We start from the raw sequence: 18,345 nt of genomic DNA, 5'->3' as shown, positions 1-18,345 counted from the left end.
CCTTTGCCTGCTCACCATCCTTCTTCCTGCCCTGGTCTAGAAAAGGACAAATGCATTTATGAAGTCTTTTAGTTTCAGTAATGCAGGCCTCATATTCTCCTTGGCTGGTGTAGTGATATATATATGTTTGTTTACTCTCACGTAAGATCTCTTCCCTTTGGAATTTTACATCCAGTTACACTGAGGATTGGTGAAAAATGAGAAACTGGAAGGTTCTCTTTAGGAAGAACCTGAAAATCCAGCCGTGTCCTCTGTCATTCTGACTTGACAAATGTTTGTATGCTTCAGCTGATGAATTTCTTAATTGGATTTGTGCATTTGAAACTTTAGAAAGTATCATAAATTAATTGGAGTAACATCGAGATCTTTGTTTATACAAGAATTATGTCCTAAAGGTTATTTCTGTTACAATAGCTATGGGTATATCCATCTGGTGCTGGACAGGTTTGGTAGCATTAAACTTGATCAGTTTGAAGATCTGTCTTCTTGGCTAACCTTAGGAGACAGGCTGAAAGGTTTACATCTTATATTACTTTCTGGAGACGGGTAAGAGACTAGTGCTTTAAAACTCCGAACCCCCGAACTCAAGCCCCCAAACATTTTAAAAATTGTCAAGTATTAATCTATAATCTATAAAATCTGATGTCAGATCCAAGTTAGAATCCATCAATAAACTGCAATTTTAATTACATTAGATAATATCATTGATAATGAAGTAAAGGGAGAAAACCTGATTATAGCAATACAGTAAAAACTATGAACTTTTTATTCAAAGTTGTTGGCCTTAAAGAGTAGTAACTATTTTTATTCCATGGCTGAAGTTGAGAACTATATCTATTTCTATAAGAAGTGGAAATGTAACCCAGTGGTTGCTTTTTTTCTTCTTTTTTGCATAGTACTTATATATTAGTATTATATTTTCACCTCATCCATTGCCCATTCTCCTGTTGCGACGGTGACCTCAATCTCTGTGTAACTTAAATTGTCAGTCGCTGACCATTGCCATACAGGGAACCTTACAGTGAGACCCGTGAGCATCACATCCGCTTTAAACGGCATCCGGAAAGAATGTGCCTCACTGAAGCCGCCAGGCCCACATCCTCTTTAGGACTTGCCTCTGGTGGACGCAGGATTTCTCTGAGTGGGGATCTGAGTGCTTCTTCACTCGTGCTTGTTCAAGGTCTGCTGTGCCAATAGCACCCTACAGGGCTGCATGCTGACTCCTCTCCTGTGGTTTGCAGGGAAGGGTAGCAGAGCTGGATCTGCAGTTACAACATGGCAAGGAAGGCCCGGAGGAGGTGCAGCACAAACGAAGCATGGCCTGGCTCTGGTAAGAGGATGGCTGCGCACACTGTTATCCTGGGAAGTGAGCAGTGAAGGAAGGAGTAATGCCTCACCTGCCCCTGGGGGCTTATTTTCACCTACTCCCTAAATGTGATAAGGAACACTGTTTTCAGAAATGTGTGTGTGTGTGTGTGTGTGTGTATGCTTTCCCATTTCCCAGTGTCTATGAAGAACTCCTCCCAGTATTCTCTGTAAAAGCTACTGCAACTCATGTCTTATATCCACAGTGTAGTATTTCCAAGTAAAGTATGCACATCTTTCTACATACAAATCACCTCTATAGATTATTTTGGTAACTTATACCATGTAAATTCTGCAAATATCCTTGTGCTGTGTGTATTGTGGTTAGAGTCTATACATATTGGGTCCAGACACAATTTTGCCCAAATACAGTTTATCTGTGTTGGTTAAATCTATAGGTGTGGAACTCACACAGGGCTAATTGAATATGTCTGTGTGCTTTATTTCCTAATGCTATGTGGGAGTGGTTTGTTTCCCGCCATGTTGTTTCTTATAAGGGATTATTTTAGTCTCTTTGAATAAATATTCTATTTCTCCTCCAGTTCATTGACATTCCACACCAGATGCAGTCTAGAATTGCTCCTCTTCTCTCTTTCCTATGTCATCTTTATTACTGGGACAGTCTTTTTACCTCAGGGCTTTAGTTTTCTCAGCAGATGCCCTCTGGGATGCTTCTACTATATTGCCTAGAAATGTAGAAGTACTAACACATTTAAAGCAACACAAATTTTATGTAGCCTGAGAAAAATAGTTTGTCATATTAATTAATGTGGCAGCCAAAGTACCAAAAACTTAAAAAGCATTCTCTATATCTACACATTGCTTTATTCAAAATTGAAAAAGTTACTTGGTTGTAGAAAATACAATCTTTAGGTATTTAATTCTGTCGTTCCATTTAATGGACTTTTGATAAAAAGCAATGGATTTATTATTAGAAATGAAGACTTTTGGCTTCACTTCCTGTTTTTTTTTTTAAATTCATATGGGTATTTCATCCCTGAGGATGTATAGCATGTACACATGGTGTCCACAGAGGCCAGAAGACATCACCGGTTCGCCTGGAACTAGAGTTACAGATGGCTGTGAGGTACCACGTAGGTGCTGAGAACAGAACCTGTATCTTCTGGAAGAACAGCCAATGCTCTTAGCCACCAAGCCATCTCTCCCTTCTCCCTTTCTGCTGCTTTGAGATCTAGTTTTAATGTGTTTGCTAGAAGCAATAATTTGACAGGAAAGGTATATTTACTGTATTCATGGACATGCAGCCTCTGATGAAACTCACAAGCTGAATGGATGTGAGTATCAGAGAGAAATGGTCCTGGATGTTTATTTAGCATAGTACAGACTGGGAATGTTTCCATAGAACTGATAAACAACTAATGCGCCATTTCGAGATGAACTTTTCAGCAGCTTTATAAAAACACAGTCGCAATCCAAGTAAAGTCATTTCCCTATTATTTTAAATGTATTTATTTTCTGTCGTGTGTAAGGCATTCTTGTGAGCATAGAAGAACGACATTTTCTTTCTGTTTTTCTCCCAAGCCTTATAAACCATTGAATTGAAACATGCAACAAATAAGCAAACAAACAAATGGAATAGGATAGATTTTATTAGGACAAAAGTGGTAGAGAGCGTGAATGGGCAGTGGTGAGTGGTGGAGCTGGGTTATTCTCATGCATAGAAAGTTCTGGAGAGCCTGTTCAATAAAACAGCCTTGATATGAGACCTGAAGTGATGGAGTGAGCTAGTTTAGAGGCCAGGGAACACCCTATGACGAACAGTGAGTCTAAAGGAGTGTAGCTAGAAAGTGAAGCCAGGTTGGCATCAAGGAACAAGGAAGGGACCAAGACACAACACAGCGTTCTGCAGATCACAGGGTCTCTGTGACGGGGTAACACTGGTGCATTGGAATATGGGCATCTACTTCCTGGTTTGGAAGGAGGAACACTCTAAGTCTTATGAAGATGAGGGCAGATTTCGTACAGTCTGTTTCAGCAGTTCAGGCAAGTGATGGTAGAGTCTTTGGCTAAGGTAATAGCAGGGGAAGAACGACCTAAATAGATTTTGAATCTTTTTTGAAGGCAGGTTCCTAGATTTATAATTTCATAGGTTTAAATTACTGGTTTAAATGGAAGATAGAAGTCAGGGTAAAACACTTAATAAATGAAGCAAACACTGAGTAAGTTATGGCTGCCATGACAGCTAACTTTGTCAGATTCTGGAGCTGAAGGATGTGAGCTACCCAATGAAGTCTAAAGCTAAAGATACCAGGTAGGTATGGGTGTAGTGTACTAAGGGTACATAAGGATCAGAGGTATCAGTGTTGGAACCATTGTCATATTGGTGACAGCTAAAACCATGATGGTGGAGGAATTGGTAAAGAACGAGAATTTCAGAAGACTGAGCCCTGGACTGGTTCAGCATTTAAAGGAGAGGATGGAGAGAGAACCATGACCTAGGCAGAAAACTGGCAATCACAACAGGGGATAACCGAGGGAGCTTTGCTCCTCTAGAGTCAAGAACAGAGAGTGATCCAAGAAGGGGACCAGCTTTGAGTCAAATACTGAAGATGGAGATTGAGGGCTGAGTGTTCAGTCTAGACTCTTGAAAGTCTTCTGTGACCATGGAATTGTGGGATAAGAGCCAGGCTAGCTGAAGTGGAAGGAGATGAACTCTACTCCAGAGTTTGCTGCATTAGAGTAGTAGTAGTGGAAGTAGCAATGGAGGCCTTTTCTTCTCCTAAAATTATGACATTACAACATCTTCACCTGCTAAGGGCAGTGATACAAGAAGAGAAAACTGGGAATGCAGCAGAGAGAAGCGAGCCTCCAGGAGCTCTATTGTGATGGTGCATGCCTGTGAATAGACAGCTCTCCATTTGTTACTAATATACATTTCACAAGAAGGGATTACAGAAAGTGTGAACAATCTGTAGATAAGTTTGTCATGGAAGTACTTCTTAAAATATGCTTGTGGTTTCTAAGAGCAACTTGCAAGTATGTAAAAAACATGCCTCTTAAAGCTGACTTATTCTCAGCTATGCTGACTTGCTAAGAATTTATTATATGTCAAATGCAAATATTTATGAATGCAAAATTTTATATTCATAAAAAATATGAATGGCTCCATGGTTCAGAGTACTTTCAGCACTTACAGAGGACCTAGGTTTGCTTACAAACACTTGAAATTCTACTTCAGTGGGGTCAAAGGCCCTATTCTGGCCTTTGTGGGCACACATACATATGTGCCACACATACACACACATACACGTACTCATACATAAAAATAAATCTTTAAAGAATCTTAAAAATGTAAATTTGACCCTGTGCTGTCTACTATACCTCAGAATTTCTTTGCTGGAAAATATATTATAATCTAAATATTTACACTAACCATATCTACCTCCCAGCCCACAGGTATAATTATTTTCTTTTGACATTGGCATAATTGTACAACCAAAATTTAAAGTTGTATTTTATATATACATACAATGATTTCTCTCTATACAATTTGTATACAACAAATTGATTCTGGTGAACTCTCCTGCGGGAAGGGGAGAGCAGTATCACTTGGGGCTGCTGTAACAGCAATACTGTGGGCTGGGTGGCTTCAACAACAGAAGATTTCCCACAGCACTGGAGTTTGGGAGCAGCATGTCTAACTCCTCACATCCTGTGTATCCTTATGTTGGCGAAACAGAGAAAGGATCAAGCTTCCTTATGCCTGCTCCTGTGTGGGCACTAAGCCTATCTGTGAAGGCTCTGCCTCCAATTAGTGTCATGTCAAGTGTATTCAACAAAGGCTTAGAGGAAGGTAACATCCAGTTCATGGAAGAGTCAAAGGATGCCTGTGCACCACTCCACTGGGATGGCATTGACACAGTACCTGTCTCTCCTTCTGGGTTGCATCTTCTCCTTGCCTATCTCCAATAAGACAGCCTACAAAAAGGAAGACAAAGCTGACTCTGACATAAAGCCATTGCCAGTGTCCTTTTCCCCAACCTAGCATTACACATGTACTTTTAAGATCCAGAGGCATTGCTGGAAGTATTCAAATTAACCTTCTTGCATTGATCTTTATTTGTGTGACAAGGCATATGAGTATGCATGTGGAAGCCAGGGGGAGCTAGTAGGAACGTGATCCTTTCCCTTGTACCATGTGGTGCCCAGGGATCAAATGTAGGTCATCAGGTACGTTTATCTGCTGAGCCACATGACTGGCCTTCTGGAAGTTCTTATAAGCTGATGAATAAGAATGTAGGTGAAGTCCACGGTATCACATAAGCTCCTGTCTGTCTTCTTTATTGCAGGGTCAGAGATATGCTGACAGATGAGATCACTAAGACGGCTGCCAAGTAAGTCACTTATTCTCCTACCCAGTATATTAATAACCTCCCACTTCCTGACGGGTACACCCATGCTTTCCCATTCTACAGCATTTCATAATATTAAGAACCATAAAGTATTTTCTTGGTTATTTTTATAAGAAAACCATCGTTACCCCTATTAACTATGTTAATTCTCACCACATGCCTTTTTGTGCAAACACAGAGAGACTGGTACAAATACTTAGCTTTTTATCGAAATACTCAACCTGAACCCTTAATAAAATGCAATGTGGTTTGTCTTAAAGGACTGTAATTTAGTTCAAGGGGGAAAAGTGAATTCTTGAGAATGTGAGTTACGATGGGTCTACAAACGGATTACTAAATCTCAGTCTCAATGCACCAAGCGAAGTAGGGCCTCCTCTTACATTTCCTGGTTGCCACGGGGCCCAGTGTATCTAAAAATCAGATTCTAATTAGCAATTAATCTGACCTTGGATAAACCTCCTCAGCTCTATGACAAACTTTTAAAAAAATGAAATTTATATATACAACACTAATACAATGACTTAATAGACGGCAATGCCTGTCATAGCCTTGCGGTGGTTTTAACAAAAATTACTTGAGTGGTACTTCCTTCAGGCTTTTTATTTACCTTAAGGCAAAGCTCACTAAAGAAATTACACCCTAATGAACTTACTTGCTGGAGCAATCTCTTCAGGCTCTTCTGCTAACAGGCTGACTAATTGTTCCTGGCATCTGAGATGCAATCATACCTCCTCTCAGCCACCACCTTCTGCTGCTGTGTGTGGGGCTCACTTTCTTAGTCTCCGAGTGACATCGGCACATCTTTGCCCTGGGATTTTATAAATATGGACGCTCATATCCTGCAGAAGTATCTAAGTGCAATATTATGTATCTTGGTTGTAATCTGGGACATGCATAGCTTAAAAAGGTTTGGCATTAGGGACAGTGGAAACAAAAAGCCTCATAATTACTGATCTGAGCCTGCTCTCAATATTATCCCCTCCCCCACTGAGTAAGGGAGAAGAGAACCTGTAGTCTTTCTGTCTCCACTGCTGGGATGGGCATGGGGAAATGTATTTTAACAAAGACTCCGGTGCAGAAAGGATACCGAAAGAACACATGTGCTCGGCTTTATAGGTGAGGGTGGGCCATCTTGGAAATTTTCCTTCATAGTTTGTAATTGTGCAATGTTCTTATGTCCAGCAAAAAAAGAGGACATTTGGAGCAAAAAGCCTGGATGATTAAGAAGCCAGCAAGCTTATGTGAAGGCAAACTAATTTTGCTTCTGAGGTCACCTTTATACTTCCTGTTCCTAAAGCTTATTGCAACATACCTTTTCTCTATAGATTTGCAAAGCATCGTGTTTCGACTAGTACCCAAGGTCAATGTGTTTACATTCTCATGGGTGTGCAGTAAAACCATTCATGTCCTTACAGGATTACTAGCTTTTTTTACTTTTAAATCAAAATCTTAAAAGTGTGAACGGTGGCAGAAAGTGAACAGAGCCAGGTATGCTTAAGAGGCCGAGGGACCGTGGTAGAGCAGGGGAAATGGCTTCCTTCACTGAGGCAGAGATCTGACTCCTGCATCTTGACAGCTGACAGTTTGGTACTTGCAGTGTGGCTGCCTGAGGCCAGGGCATAGTCTGTCCACTCACGAGTTCGATGCTGGAAGTTCCACTGCGGACTTGGCCATTTGAGAGAGTATTTTTCAGAGTCAAGGTTATGACTGAGGAAGAAGCAGATCACGGATAAGCCGGGTGACTGATGGCAGTTTGTTTTCATTGTTATTAATTAAATGGAGTTGAACCCGAACACAAAAATCCCCAAATGATTGGGTCACCTCGCTGATGTGTAATGTGATACTTTGTCCCTCAGAAAGCATCACTGAAGCTCATCCTTCCTTGGGCTTTTTAATTAGGTTAATGACATCAGTTTGTTCCAAAGGCCAATTTAATTAAAATGTCAGGAGTGTTGCTTAGATAAAGACTACGCCAATGCTGACATGTTATTATGCAAATTAGTCACAGCTGTTTGACTGGTAGGGGATAGTTTTTGGGTGTTTGAGTTTGTGCTGCTCCACTTGTAGACATGCTCCAGCCAGTCCCTCCTTGGATATGTTCTGTTAAGTGTGCAGTGTGTGCTGTCCACCAGAAGCTGCTGCTCTGGGCACAGAGCAGCTTTGAGATAAGCAAGCTGGTTCTGGTGCCTTTGCCAAACGTGGAACTTGAACTGTGAACGCTTTGTGTAGACTGAAGCAGTTATGCCTTATCTGGAAATTAATGTAATGTCCAGATAACATTTAGCCTGCATCCAAAGATCTAATTGCCTTAAATACATTTTCTCCATAGTACATATTCAGGAGTGTCAAGGTGAGGGAATTGCAATGATTTGGAGCACTGTATTACAGCCGAGGCAGGATCTCGAGATGGCTCAGTGGTTAGGAACACTCGTGGTTATTGGAGGGAACCCACGTGGGGACCTCAGCAACCTTCCCTGTCAGCCCTCTTCTGGTTTCTGATGGCATCAGCATATACATGCCCATGGACATACACACACACACACACACACACACACACACACACACACGACTCAAAAATCAAAATCAACCTTTAAAAAGAAATAGGCTAAATTCTCATATGTAACTTGCATCCTGTAAAGATACTTTTTATGTCCTCTTGGACAAGATGCTTGTTGAAGGAGGATCAGGGTGAGAAGACAGAATTTAATCTTCAGGTTACTGAGAATTTTAAACAACTCCTTCCTGCCTCTTCCCCACCACCCTTTTTTCTTTCTCTTCCTCCTCCTGCTCCTTTTTCTCAATCTATCCTTAGAGACTAATAGCAATTTTTACTCAGGAAAACCCTCAGGACATCGATCATGGAAAGATAAACAACGTAGCCTGACGACTCCCTACCCAAAATTTTTGGGATCAAAAAAAATATTTCAAATTTCGACCATTTTCAAATTTGGGGATACTAGTATGGCCTTAATCTGAAAACTCAGAATGCCAGAAAACCTGAAAATTTTGAGCATTGTCACTCAACCTGTATTAGAAGCCAACGATTTAGTTTTGCTTTTGTTAGGTGATTTTTAGGGCACAAGTCCTAGCTTATTATCAGTTAAAAAGGGCTTTGTAATCTGTAACCTCAGAGGGATCTGTTTCCTCAGACCTCAGAGTTCTTCCAACTTTGTTCATCCCAGCCCTAGGTCTTACTGACTTCCAGCAGACCTCACTGGGGGTGAAGAGAATGAGCAAGGGCCAGGCAGGGCTTCACTGAGCTGAACTACATGGGGTTGGAGGGGGAGACTCAGAAAGGGTCAGGTGACTGGAAAATGAGAAACCTTGGTAGCGGCGCATTCTGTACCCCTTAAAACCTACAAGAGCACAGGCTCACAGGAAACTTTCAGCCCCCCTGTCTGTTGGTGGGCAGACGGGTCTGGAGGTACATACTGGGTTCACAGAAGAGCTAGTGTGAAGATCATTCTCATCCTCTGATCCTGTTCTAATGCTGTACGGTGTACAGTGACAGCACACAGGAAACTCAAGCCCAGGTCTCATCAAAGGATTTTGGGGTAATTTCTGTGAGACATTATTGGGATGCAATTATAAGCACCCAGAGTAGCATCTTCAGATGGGGAAGCTCTACAGATAGCAACTCATCATTGTCTCATTCAAAACCTTCTTTCACAAGACCAGCCTAGGAATATGGAATAATACCGAGCGTATACTTTTACATGCTAGGTATGTATAATGATTAGGTAATGTTTATGATGCCAAATTATACAGTAAAAAAATGAGTTTCTATTGTTAATGTTAGAAAATTACCATTTGAATTCTGTTATAGGACAACTCTTAGCCCACGTGGTCAAAAACTATTTCTTCCCCTGCCCCCTCCTCTCTCAAGTGGAATCACCAAGTCTTATTACAAAGTAGCTGTAAGGCCCCTGGCTTTGATAATGAGATAAAAGGGAAGGAGAGCCATGACTGTCACAGGCTGTCACATGATTCATGAGAGTAAAAGACAGTTGTGGTTTATGGGGAGCTGGTTCCACACACTGCTGTTTCAGAAGAGGCTGTTGCACTCTGCTGGGTCCTTTCACATGTTTTAGAGATAAATCTGCATATTTAAACTGGGTAAAAATTACGTAGAAGAATATACCTTGGGAGATGCTCTGTCAGAGGATAAATGACCTTGGTAAGGAGAGCTAAAAAGCAGCCCTACTGTCAACAGAGAAGATGTTGGCCTCTAGGAATAGACAGACCTGCACTTTTAAAAGGATTTATCTCATTTATTTTATTTTCTTTTACTTATTTTCAGGACAGGGATCACCAAGTGTCCCTGCCTATTTTAGAACTCACCATGTAGGCCATGTGACCTTGAATTCACAGAGATCTGATGTGTCTGCCTCCTGAGTGCTGGGATCAAAGGTGTGCACCACCACACCTGGCTAATTATTTTTTTATTTTGGATGTGTGAGTGTCATGTCCGAATATGTTCCTGGTGCCCATGGGATTTAGAAGAGTGTCAGATTCCTGGAAGTGGAATTACTGATGTTGTGAGCTACTGTCTTAGTTATGGTTTCTGTTGCTAAGGAGAGACACCATAGCTATGGCAATTCTTATAAAGGAAAACGTTTAACTGAGGCTGACTTACAGGTTTTGAGGATTAGTCCATTAGCCTTGTGACAGCAAGCATGTTGGCATGCAGCAGACACGGTGTTGGAGAGGTAGTGAGAGCTCTACATCCAGATAGGAAGGCAACAGGCAGAGAGAATGGCACTGGGCCTGTCTTGAGCTTCTGAAACCTCAACGCCCCCACTCCCCGCATATGTGGGAACCCCCATACACTTTCTTCTTACAAGACTACTCCAACAGTATTGCCAGTCCCTATGAGTCTACAAGGGCAGTTCTCATTCAGAACACTACAGCCACCCTCTGGGTGCTGGGAACTAAACCCAGGTCCTGTGGAAGAGCAAGAAGAAGTACTCTAACCACTGAGTCCTCCATACCCATATCTTCCTTCTCACTTTAACTAGCTTCATGCTAGAGCAGAGGTGCTTTTCTACCTTGTCTGCTCCTCCATGATAATACCTCTCTCTTGGTCTTCTAAGTCTTCTTTGGTATCTTTTCTTTTATCATAGAGAGAGCCCGGTGGTCAAAGGCAACGCACTGTTGGCCTTAAGCAGCCTTGCCGTAGTGGTGTCCAAGCATGAAGCCAGCCTTGCCTCGGATTCTGACGGAGTCCTAGAGGTGAGTGGGGATGACTTGGGCAGATTGGCTTTGGCTACATCTTCTCTCAGTCATTATTTAGGTGGCCTGTGCCTAGGTTTGCAAGGTTATATTCTGTGACTACATCATCAGATTTTGTTGTGTGGTGAGTGCTTGCTGTGAGCCCCCCTCTCTTCCTGACTTGCTGTTCTGCCTTCCTCTCTGTAGTTAAGGGGCCATTTCCCTTTGAAGCATGGGCTGTCTTTTTGTGATTTCATCACTAGTAGCCAATCTCAGAAGGTTAACCAGGCTTACAGAAAGTGAGCAATGCTGTCAAACAATGATAAATAAGCTGTGTTTACACGTTGAAAAAATGGTACTTTGCATTTTAATTGCAGATGTCAATGATAAAGTGCCTATTCAGTTTTGCAAGGCATTTATTTCTTAATTAAACATCTGACAAGCTGGCCAATATTCATTTCCAATGTACTTTTTCAGATAATTCATATCTGTCAAAATAAAAAGATGTGGATTTGTTCTTGTTTTAAGTTCTATTGTCTGTTAGCTATCATTAGCCAAATATGATGCGCCCTGAGTAGTTAAAGAATCAGAACAAACATAGGCTTTTGAATAACAGAGTGCTATATTTAAATTTCATTACTTTGACTTATTAACTACACAGCCCATGTGTAGTGATTTCCATTTTTGGAAACTGTTTGCCCATCTATAATATGGAATGGCAGTATTTCCCAGATAATGAGTGATATTGTAAAACTTAAATGTGTTCATGAATACACACACACACACACACACACACACACACACACGTAATCTCACAATAGCAGGTGAGTGATGAGTTCTCAATAACAATAAATATCATTAGCATTACTGCTTGTGTTCTATGAGCCATTTGTACTCTATTTTGTTCTGTCTTCATTGGCTTTGTTTAGTTTTGAAGGTAGGGTCTCCTTATGTGGCCCAAGCTACCTTAAACTTACTGTCCTATCTGAGCTTCTCAAGTGCTGAGACCATAGCTGTTAGCTCATCCCTGGCTCTGTGCTCTCCTTTCATGGTTCTTTTCTGGATGGGAAGAAATGTACCTGCCATTCATCTAAAAAAAGACTAAAAATGCATAGACTTTGGAAACCCTTGGAATTGAAGGCGAACTTTAAAGGCTAGGTTTGACCAGGAAAAAAGGAACCTCCGACAGAGTGCTCTTGAAATACCTTAGCCGAGCATCCCCACTTGGGTCATATCTTGTCTTGCATCCACTATTTACAGTTTAGATCCACAGGGTCCTATTCCTAGCCCATGACTAGGCTATGGGCAACTTTGTCTGAACATTTAATTAATCCTCAAATAATGGAGAAGAGAGAATTATCCAACGAGTGTTATTGAAGTAGGTAAGTTTGGGAACAGCCCTATGAACCAAGGAAAACCCTTGAGGAAAAAAAATGTGTCTACCTGTAGGGCACCACCCAGTGCTTTCTCTGCTATGGGTAATTTTGGTGAGCCACGTCCTGGTAGAAGTAAAGATAGGCATGGCCTATTCAAACCACTACTGGACCAAGGACGTCAAGGAGGATCTATCCTTCAAGTGATCTCTAAGTCAGGAACAAAACTCCTCTTACGGGCTAACGGCAGGTCTTCCAAAGTTACATTAACAGGGTTAGAATCTACTTTATCCCTGCCTCTGGAAGTGGCTCCGCCCTCTGCTTAAACCCCAAACCTCAATGAACTGCTCGTGGGTAGTCAGCTTTGCTAAGGCCTTCTCTAACACTCAGTAAAGCTTGTGTACTTCCACTGTTACTCTCACTATTGCCCTGCATCTTGCCTGATTTGTTTTTGGAAACAACTAACCTGGACATCACATCAGTGACACTGTCACCAATGAGCAGGGAATCCGTACTGTGAGACAAGAGCTACAAATGTACATGTAGAGAACGAGGTGAGGCCCAGGATTAGTACATGAACGGTAAAAGTATAATCACTTAACATTCAAATATTTAACACTGAACTCCAAATTTTGTTTTAATAATACAAAGATAAAGAAATGTTTCATTTCATTCAAAGAGTCATGGAATACTTTATTAAAGGCTATATACTAATTAGATCTATAACCCTCAAAGTCCATACATTTTATAAAATTCCTTTTCTTGTGGGATAATTGTGGTAAATTACCAGTTGTGAAGTTAATTTGCCCCATAATAACTTAAAGGTGTAGCTCAAAGTTCAAGTTCTAGATTCTCATATGCTTTATCCCCTACTCCCAGTCTTATCAGACTGAGAAGCCATCCAGGCTAAGAATGGGGCTTTGCTTTTACTTTAATTGGCATTGCCTTTGGCCTTTTATCAATACAAAGTCCAGATTTCATTATTTGATTAAAGTTGAACAAGTTTGACCAATGACCAAAGATGTTCAGATGAATGCTTCTGACCCAATGGTCACAGGTGACTTTATAACCAAGTCCTTTCTTTGTGAATATAGTTTTTATAATGTGTTAATTAGGTGAATGGCCATGATAATTGATGGGCAGCCATGTGTAATAGTGACCAGATGCTAGAGACGTAATTGTACTCTTGTTGGGGACCAGGTACGGACCTACCTGTGTCAGCTCTATTCTCTTCATGTACTCCAAGCAGATGAAGTTTACTTTTTGAGGATAGCATTTCATTATTTATCAAAACAAATAAAAGACTGGCTATAAAATAAAGTTTAGAAGCCAAAATAAAGTTCAGATTTGTTATATATTTTCTACTGTCATTTCACATTGTTCCTCATCTACAGGTCCAACCTAATTTCCTTCCAGTGAAAGAGTGGGTTTCCATGGTGCTTAATACTCTCCTGGTCATTGTGGATAGCCATTACCACCCCAAAGGACAACTCTTCACCTGCTTTTATCATGTAAGTGCAAGAAATAGAAATGACCTGAATCACCAAGGGTTGACTATCCTGACAGCCATTGTTCACATGAAAAATATGGTATGGTATAGTAATTTCTGATTCTGACTATAGGTTTGAATGTGTGTGTGTGTGTGTGTGTGTGTGTGTGTGTGTGTGTGTGTGTGTGTGTGTGTAAAGTCTGGGGTATAGGTTCCATGTTTGACTGGCTTGGTTTAGGATGTGTACCACTTACCAGAGTATGAAAACTCCAGAATTTTTTCTGATGTATAGTTAGGGTCAAGAGCTATATTTATAGAATAAGTAACCCTTGGAATAAATTTTGTCTTTTTTTTTTTTTGGTCATTATTTATAGAATGAAAAGAACAACAGCCTCCTCTGCACCGAATGCCTCATACCACCTCTTAGTTTTATGACTATAGACTTGGGAGCCCACCATTATTATTCTTGTTTTCCTTGCTTATGAAATAAAAGCAAAAATCCTTCGCCATGCCTTTCCGACTTAAAGCTGTATAAAAGAGTTGTATTTTCAAAACAGTAAAAAATTTTGTAAATCCCAAGTAATCTTCTTGGTCACATGCAAAATTACTGCCACCCACATCTTTCTCTTTCATGATGGTATTCTAGGGGCTGAAGCAATGTGATATGCACATCTTGTTGCCGGCTAATGCTCCCTTTGGGGCTGTGGAGTCACTTTACTCCTGCAATAGTGTATAATGATTTTGGTTTTTGTCCTGTTAGTATCCATTGCTTGGGGAATTAGAGAGATCATGGGCCAGTCATCCAAGTTGCTGCAGATTTACAGTTGTTTAAACAAAAGCTTAGCACAGATCTTGAACTGTTGGCGAAGGTTATGGCTTTAGCTCAAAGCCCATTGCCCATGGTCTTCTTTGTAAATACTGTTTCATTTTACCCTGCCCTTGGGAGGACCAGGTAGCTATTGATCTGGGGCCTAATACTAGATTTTAACTACAGATTGGATAAATAATAATAATAGGTAATGCAAAACTAAATTGGAAGTTAGATTTTGTTCAGAGAAGGAATCCTCCAGAAAAGGAACAATTTGTTTACATTGTTTTTGAAGCTTACAGAGTAACTATGTGTGGATCAGACATTCACCAGAACAAGACACTGTGTGAATCTCAGGCGTTGTGCTTAGTTCTTACGAATGAGTAAAGCAAACTTTGTTGTCCAGTTCAGAATTACAGCTTACCTTTTCCATTCTTTTTACATTATCATTTATTTTAGGGACGCATTTCAAACGTCACTTCCTTTATTTCCTGTGTCAGAGGTATCTGAGTCCTTTTAAGAAACATTGTAATTTGAAAACATATTAACGTTCAGTATAATGTTCTACATACTTGATTTTTATCCTTAAGTACTAGAGCTTAGGGAGCAATTACACATAGAATTAAAGCACACTGGATCGTACTTTGACTGCCAGGGATAAAGCCGCTTTTATGGCATGTCTGAACATCCAAAGTGAATAATAGTGACGGTGATAAAGAGTCTTTCTTCTCTTCTTGAGACACATCTACAAAATGTATAGCACGTGTATTCGAGTCTCTCACATAGGACTCTTGCAGATGCTGTTCATGTTCCGCTGCCCTGATATTTTATTGCTCTGTTATGCGTGTCTCTTCCCATGATTGCGTATCAGAAGGCACATGTCTAGCCCCCAGTTTTCCTTTTGAATAGCTAGCTGGTTATTGCTTTGTAACCAGAAGCTTTTAGAATTTCAACTTCCCTCTTAATTAAGAGGAATTAACCCCCTGTAGAATATAATCCATCTATTGGGTTGTGTTCCCACAAAAACAACTTGGGAGATGTGCCAATAGATCCCATCATCCACCTGTTCCTCTGTAGTAAACGTAACTCCTGTCCTTTCTCTTTTCTGCACAAGCCCTAGCTTTCTGGACAGTTGTAATGCGGTATGTTTATGTTCAGACAGCTTTCCTGTTCTGTGTATGCAGGTTTTCAAAAACGTTGAGGCTGAATTTATATAGTGAGAGAATGCACAGCCTTTAAACGTGGGCACTTGGAATTCCATCTTTGAAATTTCAGAGGACTTTGCTGGTTGCTCAGTAGTAGATGAGCGCATTGACTGAAGCTGGGTGTCTAGCAAACACAGACTCAAACACAGAGTCTCCTTCTTGTGCAGGGGCAGCACTCGTGATAGGCATGCACCCTTTGTGTTTAAGCAAGAGGCTAACCCGATTTCTTTCTCTGGTGTGCCCTAGAAGTCCTATTCCGGTGAGAGCATGGCAAGTGCTATTGCGCGCTCTGCCGCCGCCACGGCTTTGTCTCTCCTCGTGCCAGTTTTCATTATCTCTTGCAAAGAGAAGGTTGAGGAAATCCTGAACATGCTGACTGCCAGGTTACCTGGGAAACCAAGTGCTGATGAATCTCAAGCCGTGCAAATCCACATGGGCCTTGCACTGGGGATGTTTCTCTCTCGCTTGTGTGAAGAAAAACTCAGGTACAGTTGATTGAAGTATTGCTGTTTCCTTTTTGTGATTTAGGTGATATACATACATACCTACCTACCTACCTACCTACATACATACATACATACATACACACACACACATGCAGGTACCTAAACATTGCATCCTAGCGGTATGTGCTTGCTAAACTTTTTGAGATGGTTGAATTGATTTTCACATATGGATGAATTTAGCTGCCTAAAATATTATATGATCATTAGTGTTCTTTAAGGGTTATTATTCAAGTGGCTGGTTACTTGAAAACCATCTCAGGCTGAGATGAAAGTACTAATGTATAATTAATTGGCACAAACACCAGCCTTAGAGTAAAGAGAAACTTCTCTCCTCCCCTTCATTTTTGCTCCTTTATTGACAACTGGGAGTCCCCTGTAGCAGAGGGGAACTGGGAGTCACCGAGTCACCCAAGAGCAGCATGTACTCAGCTTTAAAATGCTGCTCTTGTTCTGTGCCCTGGCTACATCTTAATAATCGTTAAAGAGTCGTAATCTGTGCATATTGTGCTGGGTGCTTTATTTCGTTTGATTGTTCATTTTTCGGCTTCTAGCATTACTGGTGAATGCCGCAAATGGAATATGAAAGACCCAGGTGGGAAATTCCACTAAATAGGCAAGTTTTCTTACACATCAATTAATCTATCTTAGTTTTGCTATAATTGGTCTTTTTCCTGTGTTTTATATTAAACCCTGTAATTTTATGCATCCAGGTTGATTTTAGCGCAGCCTGACATGAATAGTTTTTTACTGTGAATATCAATGGCAGTGACTTGCTCCTACACTGGAAATAGGGTACAGGGAAAAACATCTAGCTATGATGTCAGCTGTCCTTATACTTCCTGGTCGGCACCATGTAATGGCCCCAAAGCAAACACTGCTGTGGGTAAAATGGAAGGTATTGCACAGCATCTAAAGTGCCCAATTTAAGTTTGTGTTTGTAATTTGCTTACCTTGAACAAACACTGTTGTGTTTTGGGGGAGATTACTATTGCTCTTGGGAACGGTATATTTCAAGAGGACATCTTTAGCTTCTGGGAACATCTGTCAGACAAGTGGAGTGGCTGGCATAGTATCTGCGAATGAAAACGAGACATAGCCAGAATATTCATAGAGGCCCAGCTCTAGATGTGAGCAGAGAATATGGCCCTTGCATGGGAATCGATAGGTGCATCCCTCCTTTTGTAAAACCTGAAGGCTTCAAAGTGATTTTCCCCTTTGCTGCTGTGCAACAAATGGTGCTCTCCTGCCATCTGTGTTCAGGCTCCTCCCAGGCTCACTTTCCAGCAGTGTGATTTTGCATTTAAAACCCAGCCCTGGGCAGTTCAGTTGTAGGAGACTGACTTGCTTCCTCCCATCCTGGCTGGGCTCACTTCTTCATTAACTTGGGATAAGGTGCTGCACTGGCTTTATGACTGTTAGGTTTGCATTGGGTTTAATTTACTCATGCTGCCTGGAAAACCCGCGCGTGCACACTTACCCCTCACTGCCAGGTGGCCTTCCACCCTGCCTCTCTTACTTAAATTTGTACCTTCAGGGAACCCTGGACAAGGACACAGGAAGCTTACCCATGGCTGAGGCACTCAGAATACTGGTAGATTTGTTGGATTGTTTTTTAAGACGGTGTCTCTCTATGTGGGCCTGGCTGTGATGACCAGGCTGGCCTCAAAGTTGGAGATCTGCCTCCTCAGTGCTGGGATTAAAGGTGTGTGCCACAGTGCCTGCTCTGACTACCTGTAGATGTTAACTTTGACGAATAACATTATTCCCGTGTCTTGATACCTTAGTCACCAACATATAATAATCCCTGGCTCCTACTTGCCCATTTCTTTTAGAGCAGAGAAATCAGAAATATTTGCTCTTTCTACCAGTAGATGTTTTACTTGGTAATTACAATATTACCAGATGTTCTAATTTTTCAGACTTGTCTTTTTGGTGTTTTTTTTATTTTAGATCCCCAGTGGTTATGAGTGCTTGATGCTTTTCCAAACAACCTGAGTTTAGCATTGTAACTGTAG

At 41.0% G+C, this 18,345-nt stretch overlaps 1 protein-coding gene across 1 annotated transcript in view; it reads left to right on the top strand.

The window, feature by feature from the left end:
- FOCAD (focadhesin) overlaps positions 1–18,345 on the top strand; it is a 251,644-nt gene that overhangs the window by 189,898 nt on the left and 43,401 nt on the right. Inside the window, exons 22-26 of the mRNA XM_080921861.1 lie at positions 1,242–1,330; positions 5,676–5,720; positions 10,862–10,970; positions 13,717–13,833; positions 16,071–16,309. Coding sequence (XP_080777987.1) covers positions 1,242–1,330; positions 5,676–5,720; positions 10,862–10,970; positions 13,717–13,833; positions 16,071–16,309 — 599 coding nt within the window. The remainder of the gene's footprint in view (positions 1–1,241; positions 1,331–5,675; positions 5,721–10,861; positions 10,971–13,716; positions 13,834–16,070; positions 16,310–18,345) is intronic.

Source organism: Micromys minutus (genome assembly GCF_963924665.1).
Source record: "Micromys minutus genome assembly, chromosome: 9".
Classification (NCBI taxonomy): domain Eukaryota; kingdom Metazoa; phylum Chordata; class Mammalia; order Rodentia; family Muridae; genus Micromys; species Micromys minutus.
This window is presented reverse-complemented; position numbering and strand designations above follow the sequence as displayed.